The 18,530-nt window shown below is 53.0% G+C and overlaps 7 protein-coding genes across 7 annotated transcripts; all 7 read left to right on the top strand.

The window, feature by feature from the left end:
• Positions 1–1,056: 1,056 nt before the first annotated feature.
• DQ04_00331120 (putative zinc carboxypeptidase) lies at positions 1,057–5,745 on the top strand (the record flags this gene model as incomplete). Its single annotated transcript, XM_009308776.1, has 1 exon — positions 1,057–5,745. The coding sequence occupies one exon, from the start codon at positions 1,057–1,059 to the stop codon at positions 5,743–5,745; it is 4,689 nt and encodes a 1,562-aa protein (XP_009307051.1).
• A 263-nt stretch (positions 5,746–6,008) lies between these two features.
• On the top strand, positions 6,009–7,718 carry DQ04_00331110 (hypothetical protein; the record flags this gene model as incomplete). The annotated part of the gene is made up of 1 exon (XM_009308775.1): positions 6,009–7,718. The coding sequence occupies one exon, from the start codon at positions 6,009–6,011 to the stop codon at positions 7,716–7,718; it is 1,710 nt and encodes a 569-aa protein (XP_009307050.1).
• Positions 7,719–7,933: 215 nt separating this feature from the next.
• On the top strand, positions 7,934–9,412 carry DQ04_00331100 (hypothetical protein; the record flags this gene model as incomplete). The annotated part of the gene is made up of 1 exon (XM_009308774.1): positions 7,934–9,412. One exon carries the CDS (start codon positions 7,934–7,936, stop codon positions 9,410–9,412), a length of 1,479 nt encoding a protein of 492 aa, XP_009307049.1.
• Positions 9,413–9,705: 293 nt separating this feature from the next.
• On the top strand, positions 9,706–14,271 carry DQ04_00331090 (hypothetical protein; the record flags this gene model as incomplete). The annotated part of the gene is made up of 1 exon (XM_009308773.1): positions 9,706–14,271. The coding sequence occupies one exon, from the start codon at positions 9,706–9,708 to the stop codon at positions 14,269–14,271; it is 4,566 nt and encodes a 1,521-aa protein (XP_009307048.1).
• A 358-nt stretch (positions 14,272–14,629) lies between these two features.
• DQ04_00331080 (hypothetical protein) lies at positions 14,630–15,571 on the top strand (the record flags this gene model as incomplete). The annotated part of the gene is made up of 1 exon (XM_009308772.1): positions 14,630–15,571. One exon carries the CDS (start codon positions 14,630–14,632, stop codon positions 15,569–15,571), a length of 942 nt encoding a protein of 313 aa, XP_009307047.1.
• Positions 15,572–16,028: 457 nt separating this feature from the next.
• On the top strand, positions 16,029–17,210 carry DQ04_00331070 (hypothetical protein; the record flags this gene model as incomplete). Its single annotated transcript, XM_009308771.1, has 1 exon — positions 16,029–17,210. The coding sequence occupies one exon, from the start codon at positions 16,029–16,031 to the stop codon at positions 17,208–17,210; it is 1,182 nt and encodes a 393-aa protein (XP_009307046.1).
• Positions 17,211–17,398: 188 nt separating this feature from the next.
• DQ04_00331060 (trans-splicing factor) lies at positions 17,399–18,463 on the top strand (the record flags this gene model as incomplete). The annotated part of the gene is made up of 1 exon (XM_009308770.1): positions 17,399–18,463. One exon carries the CDS (start codon positions 17,399–17,401, stop codon positions 18,461–18,463), a length of 1,065 nt encoding a protein of 354 aa, XP_009307045.1.
• Between the last annotated feature and the right edge of the window lie 67 nt (positions 18,464–18,530).

Raw genomic sequence — 18,530 nt, 5'->3', positions numbered from 1 at the left:
CGCAGGTTTTTTTTTCTGTTTTTTTGTTTTTTTTGTTTTTTTGACTGGTCAAGCCAGTTTTCTGTTTTTTTTTTTCAATATCTTCGTTGCCGTTGCTACTATGCGGACTTGTTTTGCATCTGGCGTGTGATGCGTATTTGGCATTGCGGACAGGAGTTGCACAGCTCTGCGGATCTGTGGAGAACTCTGCGAGGGTGATGAATGTGTGTGGCTTCGAAGAGGTGGTGAAAATTGAGATGAGTCGAACGCATAATCGGCGTGGAAGGTGGAGTGGACGAGGGCCATGTGGTGGAAGACGAAGAAAAGAGCTTCGGGAAAGGGGATACTGGGTGATGTTCCTTGCTTCTGTTTTCTCCGTCCTCCTGTTGGGTCTTCGTCATACCTCCTGTGGTCTTTTTTTGGCATTCTCCCTCTGCACTTTCTCTCTGAGGGTTGATGTTCCATGCACGTGTTGTCTTGGCTAACTCGGTGTGATGCTTCCCTTTTTTTTTCTCCTCCTCCTCCTGCTGCAGCAGGGCGGGCTTTCTGGTTTGCCTCCGCTCTCATGTGTGAGGAGTCATAACTGGAACAACATATTGGAGAAAAGAACCGAGATGAATGATGCACATCTAGCCTTTATGTACTCTCCCTCCTTTCGTTTGGCGGCTTGCATCGATGTGGTCTCGTAGTGCTGAGTCTTCCCTTTTTTGTATCATTCTTTGGCTGTGGCATGGAAAGAGGCCTTTTCTCGCCGTTCACTGCTCTCGTTGTGGGGATACTTCTGCGTGTTGCTTCTTTCTTGATTGGCGTTGCGTCTCCTGCCTTGCGGGTGCGAAGGTGCTCTGCACACTTGCTTATATATATATATATATATATATATAAATACGAATTTATTTTTACTACTGTGCCCACCTTCCTATTTCTCTTTCTGTTTCTTCTTTATGAGGCACTCCTTTTTTTTAGGAAGAGGGTTTGTGTTTTTGTGGTGTTGGGCGGTTCGTACTGTCAGTGCCCACGCAGCTCACACAAGTGCCAAGGCCACACTAATTAGAATAGTGGGTTTCGAGACGGGTTGCAATGCGGCGCGCGACAAAGCGCGAGCCGCGAAAGAGACCAGCAGGCGGCGCCTCTGGGGCAACTTCCGTCGAGGCGAAAGCCGCCGGCACTGGGCGCACGCGACATCAGCAGTCGTCGTCGTTGCAGGTAAAGAAGAATGCATCGACGGCCAAGCGACATGCAAAGGGTGCTGTTCAGTCCCGCAGTGACGAGACGCTTGTATCACCGCTCCGTGACCCCTTTCCACCGATGTTGCGCATGCCGCCAACAAAGGAGGTTTACCCTGCAGCACAGGTTGCAGTTGCGGCTAGAAACACAGAGGGGACTGCTCTCGTGCCGCGCAGTCGGATGGGGTCGGTCGATGACGCTGCTTCAGCTGTTGCTGGGATGTTTCTGCGACAATTACGATTCTGCTGTGTGGTGTATGGCGGTAAGACGCCTAGTGATAGTGGTGGTTTGGTATTTGGTAATGGGGGCTTGACGAGTGGTGGTGGTGGTGGTGGCGGTGGTAGCTCTGATGATCTGTGCGCGACAGCAGGGCCAAACTTTTACCGCAATCTGTACGAACTCCATGAATGGCTGTTTCCATGTGGCGTCTCTGAGAGCGGGCGTCCACGAGTTGCCAAGCATGCATGGCAGGCGCTTTTTTCCAAAAAGAATCGTCCCTGGCGGACATTTATGACTGCTTTAGAATCCGAGCTTGTATTGACCGATTATAATGCGGCGGCAGGTCTGGTAACAGTGCTGTACAATATCCTTCGTGCCACGTGCCGTGCACGCCGTAAGCGTATAGTTAGAATGTGTTCTCGCCTTCGTCTCGTGCAGATATGTGCCTCAATCCTTGAATCGCATGAATGCGCGTTCGCCGCGTCTATTCAGAGTCGTGACTGTAATAACATGGGTAACATGGGCATTGGCTGTAGCGCCACTGTGCGAGGCGAAGGCTCGTTGGCTTTAAATGCTGTATCAGTAGGTTCATCCTACGTGCCTTCCCTACCATTTGCTTTGACCCGCGTTTTCGGGGGTGTTGGAATGCTGCTGGGTCTCTGCGGGTTAGAAAATACAAAGGTGCTTGCGGCGGTGCGCCGCTCAACGTTTTTAGCAACATTTCTGCGGGCTTCCGAGACACTCTACACTGCGTTAGAACACGCCCTGGCCATTCTAGGGTCTCTCGATGGGGGAAGCACAGTCGCGGCGACAAATTCCAGTAGTGATTCCAGGGCACGTCTCGACGCAGCTGTTTGGCGCGTCTTTCCCACATGCGATACCCTTCTGCATTTAGTAGTGTCACTCTTTCAGCTGTCGGTTTCGCCTCTTAATGTGGGACTTATTGGCTCTCTTGGGGTAAAGCTCTGTATACAGATCGGTTGCCTCGGATATAACTTCCTATCTAAAAATGCACTGCTGGAGAGTGCGGCGGTTCGTTCCTTTAAAGAACGCCTTGAAGCTCTGACGTTTTGGTCAGTTGAGCTTTTGTGCCGGCTATGCTGTACGGGGAAGGGGAATATACAGGCTCTGGAGGCTGCAAGACATCATTGCGCTGTTACGATGTTGTGTACATTCAGCACGTTTCCGTTTGGGCGCGCAGATATTGTTCTCTCTGCGCTCAAAGCATTGAATGCTTTGACGGTCAAGGACAGTGGCTGTCGTGAGCAGTTGCAAGGCGACACGGGGAAACTCTCTACGCTTGTGCGAGGTGCCGTCGCGGCCGCTGAGGCAGCGCAACGCTCGCCGGTGTACTGGCACAGGCTGTACCTGTCGCTGTATGCATTATTCGGCGTCATCACGCTACCTGGTGAAGCAGCGGTGGCGCAGCAGAGAGAGGCGACCACGCCGTCCGTCCGCGCCCTTCCCACACAGAACCTCTTTTCGCTGTTTCTGCAGACTGCAAACGACTCCAGTGCCTTGTTGCCGGGAGCTGATGCGACGACGTTCCCTCTCTCGTTTCTTCCAGTTGATTTGCAACCGAATGCTTTTTCACCAGAGTTGCGCGTGAACGGTGGCTATGAGTCGTCGACCGACCCGTTTCTCTTTGCTGCACCGCATGGCTTGCCATGGGCGTTCTTGGATGTTGAGATGCCGCCATGTCGCGAGGCTGTCTCCTCTCTTTTTCCAACTGTGGGACTGAATTTGCAGGAGTTGGGGCAGTGCCACCTGCTCCCCCAGGCTTCCCAGGGACTACAGCCGCCCTCAGCAGAGACACGCATACAGGTGTTGAAGCACCTCATTGAGCGTTTATGCACCTCACTGTGCCATATGGATCGGATCATTTATGAGCGGCCTGCGCTGTCATTTTCACCTCTGCTGCGGGCCATGATGGATGGGGAGGACACGACGGAGTCTGAGGTCCTACCTAATGGTGCGAAGCCGACACAACAGCAAACACCATCTTTTCCGGGGCTCTTGAGATTTCAATCAGATTTTGAGAGTGGTAACTTGCAGCGCGCTGTTGCCATTGACGCAAATGAGTACGATCTCGTTTTGAGCCCTGACACCAACACAAATTGTCATGTGCAGTGGTTCTGTTTTAGCGTGGAGCAGTATACACCTGGTGCCGCCTACCGCTTCAACATACTCAACATGGAGAAATCCACCTCTACATTCAACGAAGGGCAGCAGCCACTCATGCTTTTCGTGGAGGATTTATCTTCTGCAATCAGAACAAACGACCCACCGCAGTGGACGCGTTGCGGACATGACATTTTCTATTACCAGAATTTGTATCGACGCCCAGTGCGATGCACCACCACTGCCAACAATGCGAGTGGTGCTGCCGCGTCGCCTGCAGAGGGTGGGAATAACAACGGCGGCCCCGGCGATCGTAAATTAGGTGGTGGGCAGCAGCCTTCCAAAAAAGCGAAAAATAAGAAATCGGTTAGCACGAAACGCTCAAAACCTCGGAAGGAGGATGGGGTATCATTTTGCTATACACTGAGCTTCACTGTTACATTTCCGCAAAAAAAAGGCAGAGTCTTTTTGGCAAACTGCTTTCCATACACGTACTCGAACTTGCTGGCGGATGTGCAGCGGTGGCAGATGCAGGCCAGTGCCTCGTTGGGAACCTCCATCGTGCTAACAGTTCAAAAGCTCTGCTCAACAGCTGGGGGGCTTCCGGTTCCCATTCTCACAGTGACAGCGAGCAGCGACACTGATGGAAATGATGGCAATGATGACAAGGGCGACATGAACAGTGGTGAGGAACCAGCCCCAAAGATGCCGATTGCGATTAAGGAGCGTCCGGTCTGTATCGTGACGGCTCGGGTTCACCCTGGTGAGAGTAATGGCAGTTGGATGATGAGAGGTATTGTGGCGTCGCTTCTCCGTGATGAGGGAGAGGCACACGCCTTGCGTAGTCGGTTTGTGTGGAAGATTATTCCCATGCTCAACCCTGACGGCGTAGTTGTGGGGAATCACCGCTGCTCACTGGGTGGGGCGGACCTCAACCGTGACTACGCCGATCCCAAACCGTGGGTGAACCCTGTGATTTACTCGCTGAAACGGCTTGTACAGCATATGATTGAACAGGAGGAGCGTCACGTGGCTCTCTTTGCGGATTTTCATGGACATTCACGCGCCAAGAACTTTCTCATCTATGGGTGCACGCGCCGCGCTGAGACACAGGAGAGCAAGATTTCTGAAAAGGGACCTGCAGCAGCGTTGCCATCTTCACCGGCAGTCCCATCTTCCAATTTGGCTCCTGGCCAGCGAAGGTACGTGCCCAGCGTCACAACGTCGGTAGGGACGGCATCCACATATGTGGAGAAACTTCTCCCGCTTCTCTTGGGTGAACTAACGCCTGCCTTTGCGATGTCACAGTGCTCTTTTGTGGTGCAGAAAAGTAAGCGACATACGGGGCGTGTTGTGATGTACCACCAGTTTGGGATACGCATGAGTTACACCATAGAAGCCACAATGATGGGAGGTAAGAATGATGGCGTAAGCAGCTACAACACTGCTGTGTTGCAGAGAAGAATAACGTCTGGCGGGAAAAAGCAGGGCCAACAGCAATATGAAGAGGAAGAAGAGAGTGAAGATAATGAAAAAAGAGAAACCATGGATGAAGGGCCTTTAGAGGTCTCTTACAACACTCGCCACTATGAGAACATGGGAGTACTGCTTGCCCGAAGCGTTGGTTTGCTTGCGGGGAATGGTGAACGCGCTGGCCAGGTGGATAAAGAGGCAATTGAGCGTGCATGGTCATTGCTGCAAATGGCTGGGGGGGTAGATACGTCACCGGCTCCAATCTCTCCGCTTATGGGCGGCTCGTACGCCTTGGCGACGCGACGGGAACGCCGCCTGGAGGGAAGCAAGGCGAAGAAAGAGAAGGGAAGCCCTGTCGCTGTGTCATTGGCGGAGCAGCGGGAGGAGATGCTGCGCGCGCTGTTTGTGCGCCCGCGACGTTCTGCTACACGGCCGTCAGTGAGCGGCGGCGGCGCCCTGCTGGAGAGCGATTGCGATGAGGATGAGTTTGGCGTGGAGGATGAGGATGACGAGGAGGAAGAGGATGAAGAAGACGGAGAAGATGAGAACGATGATACACCCGGAAATGCGGCTGGCGAGGCCGACGGAAGTGACGATGAGGACTACGACGACGCTGACGGGGACGATGGGGACGACGACGATGATGATGGGGACGAAGAAGAAGAGGGGATTCCGTCCTCCTCAGAGGACACGGACAACACAAAGGAAGAGTGGGTGATGAGGATGTAAAAGAGTGGAAGGATAGGCATCTCTTCTGCGTGCACGTATCACCTTACCAGCGTTGTGCGTCTGTACTTTTTGATTCCTTTCATTTTTTTTGTTTGCGTTGTTCGTTGATGCTTCTCATATATATATATATATATGTGTGTGTGTGTGTGTGTGTGCATAAACATATATATTTTTTCTTGGCCTTTCTTTCACTTTTACACGAATTGCGGACACCCCTATGTACATACATAACACACATACCGGCAGAGAGACTGTTGGAGGAGATGGATGTCAGCGACTGGCTTCGCCCGAAGAAGCTCAGTGCGAATGCCCCCACTCTGGAGCACTACACCACGACACTGGACGCCGACACTGGTGCCGCCGCTGGCTCGACGGCGAACACCAATCTTCCACTTAGCAAGGGGCAGCGCTTTATTATTGGTCTTGGAATCGGCGGAATGGCCATCTTCATCATTCGAGCTACGTATCACAGTACCCGTTCAGGGCCGCCTCAAATCTTATGGACCACTCCACAGGTGGTAATGAAGAAAAAGGAGAAGCATCAACCTTTACTGGATAATGCCGAGAATGTTTGTGGCACGAGGCCCACTCTCGTGTTAGTAAACTTCCCCGGAGAAATGCGGGGACAGCTCGAGCACTCACTGCGTCCACTGATCAATGACACAGAATTGGAGCTGCTTTATGCGCCTGTTGTTTTCTTCCATGATACGATGGAGGTTACGCCTGGAAACATCGAGGCTGTTGTTCGCCAAGAGGTTCTTGCAGCATTCAGTGATTTGGGGGGTGACACTCCTTGTGCAGTGTATCGCTCAGCCCTTGTTGTGGATGGTGAAGCTCCAAATATCTTTTGGACCCCCAAAGAGGCCATGAAGGCTTCACAAGGTCGAGTGTTTCACGAACGGCACTGTATTGGTTACACCGTGGATGGTGGGCGGGTGGAAATCTTGTTGCACGACACGTACGGTACGGTGGGTGCTCCCTTTGAAAGCACACCCAAGGGTAAGTCGGACTTCCCCTCCGACGACGTGGATGGCGTAATTCGGTGTTGCTTCTGTGCATCTACACGCACATTTGCCATTGGTAGCGAAGAGGAGTATGATACCATCGGGGACCTTGCGCTGTCTGGTCCAACAAAGCGCATCGAGGGCCCGTACGCGGCGTCCTTTCGCGTCTTGTGGCTGAGCCCCGTACCGCTTTTCGCGATGCTTGGCGCTGCTTTGCGGTACAGTCGCGTGGAGTTCGACGGCTGGAGACGGCTCGCGAAGCCGGGCATTGACGGTATATCACCTGCTTGGGTGGTTCGGCAATTGCGGCGGTTGTTGTGGTGGAGGTCTGGCGAGGTCGAGGTCAATGCGGACGGGCCGGCGACAGCGGCAGCATCAGCATCAGTGGAGCAGCCGCAAGACGATGAGTTTTTGTTGGAAGTGGAGATCCTCCAGGATCCCACGTGCGTACAAGCGTCACACCGCGATATGCTGAGGGACGTACTGGCAAAGAACTGGGTGAAAAGTTCAAAGAATATCAAAAATGGGTATGAAGAATTGGTGGTGACGGCTGGTCTTCCCACTGGGGCTGGTGCCGTTTTGCGTTGCAGCTTGCGTCCGCGTCTTACTGTATTTCAGGCGTTGCGAGAGGCATGGCGACTTGTGGCGCTCGTGTCGTGTTTGAAATATGACGTGCGATGCTTTCGTCTTCTTGTACCAGTGCGGCTCGTTCCACCGTCTACAACGACGGTAGCGAAACCGATAGCAAGTACCGAGGCATCGTGGCCACATGTGCCTTTGTACCCACACTCAAAGGAAGAGGCAGAGTCATCGTACCCATCCTTCTACTCTGATGCGCAGTACTTTTGTCTTGTGGAGGAGTGTGGCCGTGTGGAGGCGGAGGAGGCATTTCGGCGTATTCGAGAAGGCGACGTGAAGCAGCTGCACTACGTCGTGGCGGATTACATGACGGATGAACTCAAAAATTGAATTGGCGAAAATGACATCGGAGGAAAGGGAAAAGCAGGGTATTACAATGATGGTGATGATGATGTTGATGATGTTGTTGTTGTTGGCACTTCTGTGCCTATTGCCATCTCCCTCTCTTTTTCTTCTACTTGTTTTCGTATGCTCTTTTTCTTTCCTTCCTTTCCTGCTTATCATCTCTTATATGCTTTTTTTTTTTTCAGAAGGTGAGAAGGAAGATGCCGAACCGTGTGCTGCTGGTGACCTTCTGTCTGTTTTTTTTGGGCCTCGCCCTCGTCGCCGAGGCGAATATTCATCTTCGAGTCGCACACGACACAAGACGTGTAATTTACCTAGGTACGTTTGCCTTTGGCCCACAGGGCGCGGCGCGGCTGCAGACGCGAGAGTTTTCCGTCCCACAGGAGATGATAGAGTACTATGGCAACGTGTCGGTGCTGGCCGCGAACACCTTGTTGGGGTTCATGCTGGAACCTACAGACAGCGTCAGCCTGGCCCGCGCGTATGAACAGTACGGCCGCGGGGATATTGGTCCCCCGCTGCTGAGCGGCAGTGCCACCAGCAAGAGTGACGTGGAGCGTACGTGCTTCATCAAGGATCCACTCGTCGCCCCAGGGCAACGCTCTGGGCGTGTGATCTTTCCCTTTTCGGGACTCTCGGTGAAAGATATCCTTGCGGCGCCGATGACGCAAGCAATCTACGACATTGGCCTTTACGCTGTCTATTTTTACAACTGTGCTGACATGCCCACTGACGGTAGGCCAGTGAAGCTCAAGACTCTTCCAAAGCGACCTATCTCTTTCAACGTTGATTTCGAATTATACTGGGTAAATGGAGAGAAGGGTTTGGTGCATCTCTCTTATGGTGACCGTGGGCTTCCAGGTATGTATGCTGTTTTTGGCGTTGCGTTTGCTGTGATGGGGGCTCTGTGGATGTCACAGATTGTCAGACAGTGGACACATGTGAAAAAGATTCATCTGCTGATGCTGTTACTCGTCCTTGTCAAGACGGCAACACTATTTATTGAGGGTATGAAACTCAATCAGTATGCCAAAACCGGCAAAGCGTCAGTGTGGGACTATTTCTTCTACGCAACGGTCACACTAAAGGGTGCCATGTTGTTCGGAGTTATTATGCTACTTGGTGCGGGTTGGTCGCTAATTCGAGAGTATCTCAGTGACATTGATAAGCTCGTCCTTCTTGCCGTACTTCCTAGTCAGGTTCTACTGAACGTTTGCCTTGCAATAATTGAGGAGACGAGTGAAGGAAATCGTAATTGGTCGACCTGGTTTGATATCCTGCAGATTCTCGATGTGGTTTGCTGCTGCTGTGTACTTTTTCCTCTAGTCTGGTCGATCAAAAAGCTTCGTGAGGCGTCAGAGACTGATGAGTCAACTGCCCGTACTATAACACGAATGAGAGAATTTCGAAGTTTCTATATTGCCATTGTGGCGTACATTTACTTTACACGTATTGTGCTGATCATGGTTGCAAACGCTCTTTCTTATGACAAGGCGTGGATCGCCAAGGCAGGGGCAGAGATTGTCGCTGTGCTGTTCTATACATACTGTGGTTTCAGGTTTAGGCCTGGGGCAAGTGTCTCCCACTACGAGGTGTTGCAACGCGTAGATGTTGTGAGTGAGGCGGAGATGAGGGAGTACGAGGGAGGTGGCAAGAAAAACCAAGAGTTGGTGCAGTGAGGTGATCTCTCTCTCTCTCTCTCTGTGTGTGTGTGTGTGCACCCCAATTGTGGGATACATACTCCATTGCCTGATGAAAATATTCGGGAAAAAACTGAAATGTGCGGTATGTTTCATTAACAAGTTTTATTTCTGCTGCTGTTCACTCTCTTTGATCTTTTTGAGGTATCGCACGGAGATAACAGATACGTGGAACCAGATTTTCAACAGGAACATTATGCATGCGTGCGCATGACTGCGCCATCTTTTTCCCAAAATTTTTTTGCGGCTGCTCTCATTCTGGGGAAGTTTGAATGCCTGTGCCCGAAATCAAGCGGGACAATGTCCTTGTTCCCATCACAGATATAAAATGGGTCGCCAAGAATGTATTCACTGTTTGTGTGCCGTTATACAAGAAAGTGATCAGCTGCGAGTTAGCTGCAGTTGATGTGCCACGCGGCACGGCACCTCTCCTTGAGAGCACTTTAATGGCAGTACTGGAGCGCGTACGCCGGGCACCGCATAAGTACCTTCGGCAAGATTATTACTCCTCTTTTCCGCTGCAGGGCTACGGTGACATCGTCTTCGCCTTGGAGGTTGAGAGGGTGATTGGTGAAGTTGAGGCTGAGGAAAAGGTTACACAATGGGACTCGTTACAGGAAAGTCTGCTGCGGCACGGTGCTGGACGCATTGTGCGTCCTGTCAACGCGCGGTTGGAATACCTTATTGATGCGGAAATACAGGGCTCGTCTTGCCCCCTCGCAGCGCGGGACAACGGGGTAGAGCCGTGCACATGGGCGAAGGGGTTGCTGACGTTTGAGTCTAGTTCAATGTTCCGTAAGGTATTGACTGGTCGAGTGGTGGACGTTCTGCGCGGGGATGTGTACGTGGTTCACTGGGACGAAGGGTGTCGCAGCAACAAGACGGACAACAGTGACATGTCGGAAGAAGCGTGGCCGCCCCCACTTGTTGTCCTGGATGCCGTGAAGTGCTTCTCACCACGGACTGATATTGGATACAGGGCGAAGCGCTGGATGCAGAAAAATCTCATTTTTTCTCATGTTGAGGTGTGCGTGCACTGTACCTCCCCCTCGGAGAAGGATGTGGCGAATAACACACAACTCTATTTTCATGAGCAACTACGATGCGTCCGCGCGAGTGTTCGTCTGTTGGATGTGAATGCTCCTGCGGGTGGGGGTAGTGCGCGTAGCATTGGTGATGTGGGTTGTGAGCTGATTTCGATGGGGCTCGGATTCGTACGACAGGTTCTGGACGCCGCAATGCCGCGTGCATCTGGCTTCCACGACCTCCTGCGAGCCGCCAGCACACGGTGTTGCGCTGCTGTTACCGATCCTCTTGATGCCACGGTTCCGGCCGCCGAGAATACATCCGCCTTTGGGGAATGGGTGCTTGAAGGCCCGCCTATACCAAGTGGCGCGGTGCAGACGCTCAGGAGCTTTTTTGGCGATGCGTGGCTTGGCTGCCCTCCATTGGTGGCTCTCTGGCAGACTACTATGTGGTCCGGGAGAATCGACAGGAGTGCACACGATTACCCCCCGTGTGTTCACGACGACCGCCCGATGCGCACTCTCTGGAGCATGGAGACACTGCTGAAGGAGAACATCACATTTGACGGGTACGTTAAGTCCATGTCATTATTGCAGGAGTCACGCGTGGCGCATCATAATCCTCATCACAGACGAGGGCTGCAACAGGATCAGGATCAGGAAAATAGGGAATCACAGCCTCGTCTGTTTCTTCGCATGGAAATCAATGCTGTGTTCACTGACGCCACAGTTTGCAGCATAAAGGCCAAAATGGAAGCAAACAATCTGGGCTCTATTACTCTGTACCCGCCTGAGGGGACCATCTTCAGAAGCAGCGCCAATGTGTCTGTCGTACATGAGAGAATGCTGAGCGCTACTCAGCCCAATGATGCGGTGTATCTCTCGGCCTCCGTCACGTCATACCGACCACATATGTACGATCCCAAGAGGCACTGTCCCGCTTTTTTTGACAATACGGTACGGTCTGAGGACGGCAAGCAGCAGACGAGAAATGTGATTAAGCTGAAAATCGAAGACAATGCAGGGGAAATGTTTTTTGTTGTTGACGTCGAGGTGCAATTTGGCAGTCGACGTGAAGTGTTACGCCATCGTGGCATATATCACCTTATCACGTCGTCGCAGCTCCTTGACGATGGGAGCGAGTCGTCGCTAAGTGAAGGTAGCGATGGTGATGGCGATCGCAATGATGATATCGACAAGGAGAAAGACTCATTGCCCGGTGACAACAGCAACGGGGTGGAAATGGACGGACAAAGACACGGGAGGCACTCTGCTGACTTGCTGGAGTCTGCGGCATATGGTACAGAGACCGTGGAATCGTGGAATAAAGAGACAGTGACGACTACAAAATATTACCACTGTATTGTTGACTTTTACTTCGAAGTGGATGCAGTAAGAGCAAAAGAGGGGAATTTTCCTACGCAGAAGATGCGGGAGTGGGGTGAGCGATTGATGTACCGTGATGTGCACTGTGTGCCGGTGGGCATCGGTGTTGTGAACGGGGATCGGGGATATATAGGTGACATTCGGCAAGTTGCTGCTGCGGAACAGGACGGCTCCACCAGTCCTGCTGGTCCTGTTAATGGTGGGACTCACAGTGTCCTCTCTCAACTAATGAAGGAGTGGTGGCCAGCCGAATATCAATCTCAGGAGATGTGCGGCCGTACATGGGGGAGTACACCATATCTAGTGAAAAAATGGTACCTAAGAATGCCCCTTGTAATGGTTAGACAGGAGTCCGAGATTCGAGAGAGGTTGAATAACGAGTATTACGAGCTGCTGCAGCCTCTATGTGAAAAGATGCACAGTGCAGGGTTGGCTGTGACGAATTTTGCATCCTTTTTGGATGATTGCCGCACTCTCAAGAAAGGGGAGGAGCGAGTGTCCTCAATTCAGGACCTCGATGGTAGCAAGAGCGATGATGATGATGATAACGACAACGACGTTTTCGCCGTGAGTGCTGGGAAACCCACGTTTTGGTACCATGTAGAAGCGGAGGTGCCACCCGTTGAGGGAAGAGAAGCCGTCAGTGTGTGCGGCGCCGTGCAGGCGCACCCGAAGAGTAGTCGATGCGGACCAGCTCTTTGGCCGGTGCTTTCTCTGTCGCTTCTGCCGCCGAATCTTCCCCTCTTTGTGTTGTCGATCTCTCCACGCCAACTCTTCACCTCACATCATGAGCATCATCGCACGGTGGCCTGTGGGAGTGCATCGCAGGATATAAGGCCAAACATGAGCCTTCACATCGATGCGAGCTTCGTGCGTTTGCCGCGCCGCTTTCTCCCTTTTCTTTTCGCTTCCAACTACGAACGATTGCCGGTGGCTATGCGTAACGTGGAACGGGCCTTTTGTGACTCGCTGCAGCAAGACGACACACTGCGCCAAGCGGATTCGCCAAAAACAATGCTTTACGCAGCCGAAGGCCCCTTTGTGGGGATCCTCTCCGCCCTCTTGTTGTTGCAACGAAAGCCACACCATGAATGCGGTACACACAGTTGCCCAAAACATGTCTACACGGATGTACACAACCTGATGGAGAGCGAACAAGTTGCTTCTTATGAGATTCAGCCTTCAGTCTGTTGCCGTGGAGTACTTTACAGAGTGTACCCGGAGGTGGACGGGGAAAAAGAAGAGCAACAACAGCAGAAGCAGCCCGTCCTATTTTTTGGATCGCGCGACACCGTTCTGAGTGACGCGTTTGACACACCACAGTGCGTATTTGCTCGAAATGGGCGTATCGTAAAGCGGGCCGTGAGTGTTTTGGGACTCGAATCACTCGTTGCGCCTCGAGCGGGTTGTATTGTCAAGGAGGAAAGTGACGAAACTTGCGTCCCGCTTGTGGAGACAAGTGGTGAGGAATGTCACCCGATGGTCTCAAGGGGAATGGGACAATATCCACTGACGAACGCCACCCCACGCCTCTATCACCGGTTCTCTTGGCTCGCTGTGCTCGGCCCGCCCCTATTCGCACATGACGAGTTCGACGCCGAGACACTAGGCCGCCGCATTGAGCTTGCTGAAGGGGGAAAATTGGTCCGCCGCCACGTTGCGGTGATGTACATGCCGCTGAATACGTCTAAGAACCCATACGTTTCATCATCATACGGTCAAATGTCCCGGCGCCGTGTTTACCGCATACATCATAAACGCGTGGAGAAAGGTGGATGGCTGAGGGACTACCTTTCGCTGCTGCTGCGTTGCCGATCCGTGCATGCCGCTGACGCCGATGACACTGTCCAGATTGCTGATGGTGTTTTGCATGTGTATGGAACTGCAAATGAACCCCTTTATTTATTCTATCAGACACGCAAACAGCTGCGTTTTCATCTTGGTATGATGCTGCCCTCCATTCTTGCTAGTCCGGACAGCGCGGAAGATGCGGCAAGCGCAGAGGCTGAGTCTGAGGAGCAGTTAATACGTCAACTGTCCGAGGCCGGCAAACGCATTATTGAGCTGGTGGCGGAGAGGACGGCACAGACGTCGGGGTCGATGAAAGTGAATGAGGAGAAAGAGCAACCGCCCTCGCGTGTCTACCTTGATATTCGTGCGGACTGTCAGTTGCTCGGTGATGTTTCCAACGTTATGCGAGTTTCCGTTTACCCGGTAGTAGGGGAAGCGAAGGAGAGAAATACGGCATCAGAGAGCAGCACCAATCCCCATCAGCCTTTCGACATGTATGAAAACGTGTATGGCGTCCTTGCGCAAGACGTTCTTGTCGTTAAATACGTTGAATCTCAAGGCGGTTATGTTTTTGAGTGGGATCAAGACTACGAGCGTACGCCGGATTCACCCAGGGGGGATTCTGTTGGCCATTAATCGGGCCAGATTGCTTTTGGTATAACCGGAACAGGGAAATGCGCGAGGGTAAGGTTCTTTTTCTCTCTTGCTTGATACTGGGCGTTAGGGTTGTACTGTTGTCTTTCATCGCTATAGTAAAAAGACTTAAAAAATCGAATGGGACACATAAACTTTTTTTTCGTTTTGCGTTTGCTATACTCCGGGTTCTCTTCTTGCTAAAATTATACTCCAATAGCGCGTGGGGCAGTTCTCCAACGGCGCCCACCTTCTTGATTTTACTAACCCTTTCTCTCTTTTTTTCCTTCCGTTACACTCGCATCCAAGGAAAGGAACCTGGGTAGACTTGTGTTGTTCTGGTTAATTTTCTGCCTCTTGCATGTCGTCGAAAAGTCTGCTGCTTGTCGACCCCGACGTGGCGAAGGAGCGTGCGCAGCCGATGGACATGTACGTCCCGCAGCAGGACGATGACTGGACTAGCGACGCGTACGAGCGACTCAACGGCAGCCGGCGGCCGCGCGAGTTGTGTGGCGACTGGCCCTCACACCGTGTGCTCACCGCGTGCTTCTCGTCGCTTCTGATCGCCCTCGGCACTGCCCTGTGCGTGTTAGTGGCGGTGTGGAAGGAGCACCCGGCGGCGCTGCCTTTCTGCAAGGGCTGCACTACCATCCTCTTCGTCGCGGTAGGTCTCGGCTTGTTCGTCTTTGTATTGGGCGTCATCGGCGCGTTGTCTGTCTGGCGTCAGACCAAACCGCTGTCCATGTGCTTCTCGCTCCTTCTTGCGGTCGTGACGCTCGCGGTGTTCGCTGCGGGTGTGATGGCTGTGCTGGTACAGAAGGTGGTGATCTCGCCCAACGATGCCATGCGGCATCTCTGGCAGGATGCTGTGGCGCACGACCCGTACATGGTCTGTGATGTGCAAGAGGTGCTGCAATGCTCCGGTTATCGTCCCACGCAGTGCTGCGTCAGCAACGCAACGAGGACGACGACAATGTCAGCACTACCGCCAGTAGCAATGAATCTGCAGCGTGACGCCGAACCGTGCTATTTGGTTGGCGCCGACGGGGAGACAACGCTCGACCCAAAAACGCTACAGCCCGTGACGTGGCCGCGGGAGTACTGCGCAGCCACATGCAACGCTTCTAACATTTACAACAACACGTGTGAGGCTCCCCTGCAGGAGCAGCTCAAGAGTGTACTTCCCCCAGCAATTTGGATCTTATTTGCCCTTGGGGCGGTGCTACTGCTCTTTTCTGGGCTCGCTGTGTACCGCGTGTGTGGTGTGCGCAAGGGACGATCTCGTGTCCGCTACGAATATTGATGACCGGGCGCAAAAAAAAAAAGAAAAGGGAAATGAGTATATGATATATGAGTCTTTGACGCAAAGTTATGCTTGCGTCATATTCTACCAGGAGTTACCAAAAACAATACTGATCGGTTGATTACTTTTGCTGCTTCTGGTTATTTGTCACTTCATGTTCCGTTGCGTGAGTTTTTGTTGACCCTCTAAATGCCGCTTTTGCAAACAGTGCGCAAAGAGCCTGAGCCCAGAGGGGGAGAGAGAGAAAGGATTATATGTTCTACGAGTCGGAAACAGAGATGGCGGCGACAGTGCGTCTGCGTATATATTCCTTGACGGAGGCGAGGCTTTCCATAGTATGCATTGGGTTGACGTGGTGGTGTGGCTTGCGTGTGCCTTCTGGGGCTTCTCAAGGCTCGTTCTTATTTTTTTTTTTTAATTAAAAAAAAAGTAGTGACAGTGTAATGCAGAAGGTGCGATGAGACAAGACTCGGCCACTGTGCAGCGAAGAGTAGGGCTCGCGAGGGGTGTGCCACCACGTGTGCGGGATGTGTACATGCGCGTCAAACGCTTGCGTGGCACCGACGATGACGACGATAAGAACGGCAGCAGCAACAACAACATCGGTGATGTTTCGGCGCCACCCCTTCTGCGAATCCGATTGGATGAAGATAGTGCTTCTTCCGATTCTATGAGGGCCCTGCTGGGCGATGCCTCCGAGATGCTGTGTGCCTCGGGGGAGGGGCATCAACATCCGCAGCTGCAACAGAGTTCCGCATTGCACTTTCGTTTACTTACAAAGGAGGGAAATGCCGCGCCTCAAGAACCTGCAACAACTAAAGCGAGAATTGCCGTCACACCTCCAACTACTCCTGTACTATTTGTTGAACGCGTGTGGGATCTCCGCGGATGCGTGGTGATGGATTGCGCAGCCGTAGAGCAGAAGCAGGGGACCCTTGGCTCTGTTGCTGATGTTGTTGCATCTGAGGGGGGCGGTGGCGGCCCGGCAGAAGGGTCTGAGGGGAAATGGCCCTTGTACATCCTTGACAGGGAGAGTGTGACGTTGAGAGGAAAAGAAGATGAAGAAGAGGTGGTGGTGGTGGTGGATGATGAAGATGAGTTTGGCTTCGACAACTTGCACATTACGCTGCCTGAAGAAGATGAAGCGACGCTACTGTCTACAGGTTGCAGCTGTCAGGTGGGCCGCACACAGCGTAAGCGTCCTCGCGAGGTGGAAGAGGCGCCAGAGTACATTCTCTCTTCAGCCCTGCAAGACGGTGGTGTCAACTGGGCTGGCCGCAGCGAAGATGCGGTGGAGACGGAGGCGGCGTTGTATGATATGTTGCACGACTATGGCCAGAATTGCTTCCTGCTGGAGGATGACGCCAGCTGCGACCCAGAGCTGTATCTGTACCCTGACCACCGCAAGGACGATGAATATGACAGCAACGCGGCGGATTTCTCAGGCAATGAGTACCCGGAGGAACCGAGTACGAGTAGTAACAGCAGCAAAGGAAGCAGTACGTGCATGGAAAGTGAATTTTATGAGGACTCCGAGGTGCGGCACCACCGCAGGCGGACGAAGGACCTGTGGTGCGAGGACGGTTACAATGAGGCGCCGCTCGGCAGCGGCTGGGACAGCCTCGAGGAGGACGATTAAAGTGTGATTAGTTTGTCTGCCCGACAGAGGCTGTCAGCAATCGCACATATGCCCTGGCACTCTCTTGTGTTACAAAGACATTCCATCGAATGTGTTTTTTTTTTTTTGCTTGTTGCTTCTTTCCCTTATTTTTTTTTCCTGTCTTTTTTTGGTGTGTGTTTGTGTGATGGAGTGTAGCCTCTCTTTTTATGGACGACAACGGGGAGGGCTGGGAGGAATTCGACGAGCAGCCGCAGCACCAACGCACTGCGGACGACTTGGCGGACCCATTCGCCGAAGAGACGCTCGCAACTGCGCGCGCCATACATTCCGATGACGATGCGCTTCGCTACGACAGTGTGAAGGAGGTGACACTTCTCCTGCGCTCGGCGTACATGAGCCAGATGCTGCAGAAGCTGAGCGACTACAGCGAGCAGGAGGAGACAAAGAACACCATCATCTCAGACGACCCCGAGTATCAGTTTGTCATTGACTGTAGCAAACTCGTGCTGCGCATTGAGGTGGAGAAGAGCAAGGCGGTGGTTTTTTTGCGGGCGCACTACAACCAGCGATTCCCCGAGCTCCCCATGTTCTTCTCCGACAGCGTGCTCTACGCCCGCGTGGTGCGCATCATCCAGAACACCATGGACTTGTCTGCTGTGATTGACCGACTCGACGAGTTGGTGCCGTCTCAGCTCACTGCCGTTGTGGTTGCGTGCGCCTCCACCACGACGGGGCGGGAGCTGAGCGATGATGAGCTGCATCGGGTGCTCGAGGCGTGTCAGGAGATTGACACGCTCGAGGCCGCCAAGCAGACGTTCCTCGAGTACATTCAGCGTTCTATGCCGCTCATCTGCCCGAACCTCTGCGCCTTTTTGGGGACTGGCATCACGTCTCAGCTGTTTGCCATCGCCGGCGGCGTGCGCGCGCTGTCAACGATGGACCCCGGCGAGTTGTCGCGCCTCGGCAGCACGCGCGCCGGTTCCTCTGGCATTGCGTTGCGCACAACCGGCTTTCTCAGCAACTCCGACTTTGTCGTTAACCACCCACCACAGCTGCGGCCCAAGGCGCTGCGTCTGGTGGCGAGTACTACCACGATGCTTGCGCGCATTGACGCGAACAGGCGGGCCGCGAGTCACCAGGAGGGCCTCCGCCAGCGGGAGTTGGTGCGGCTAAAGATGTTGTCATGGTTGGACCCTCCAGTGCTGCGCGGGGCTGCGAACAATACGTACGAGCGCCGTGGGAGGAAGCGGCAGAGGCGACCGACGAGATAGGTGTGCCACGGCTTATTAAGACGACATCCGCTCTTGTGTAGCTTCTCCGGCTCTCTTTTTTTTTTTT

Source organism: Trypanosoma grayi, assembly GCF_000691245.1.
Source record: "Trypanosoma grayi strain ANR4 Tgr_33_V1, whole genome shotgun sequence".
NCBI classification, from domain to species: Eukaryota; Euglenozoa; class Kinetoplastea; order Trypanosomatida; family Trypanosomatidae; genus Trypanosoma; species Trypanosoma grayi.
This window is presented reverse-complemented; position numbering and strand designations above follow the sequence as displayed.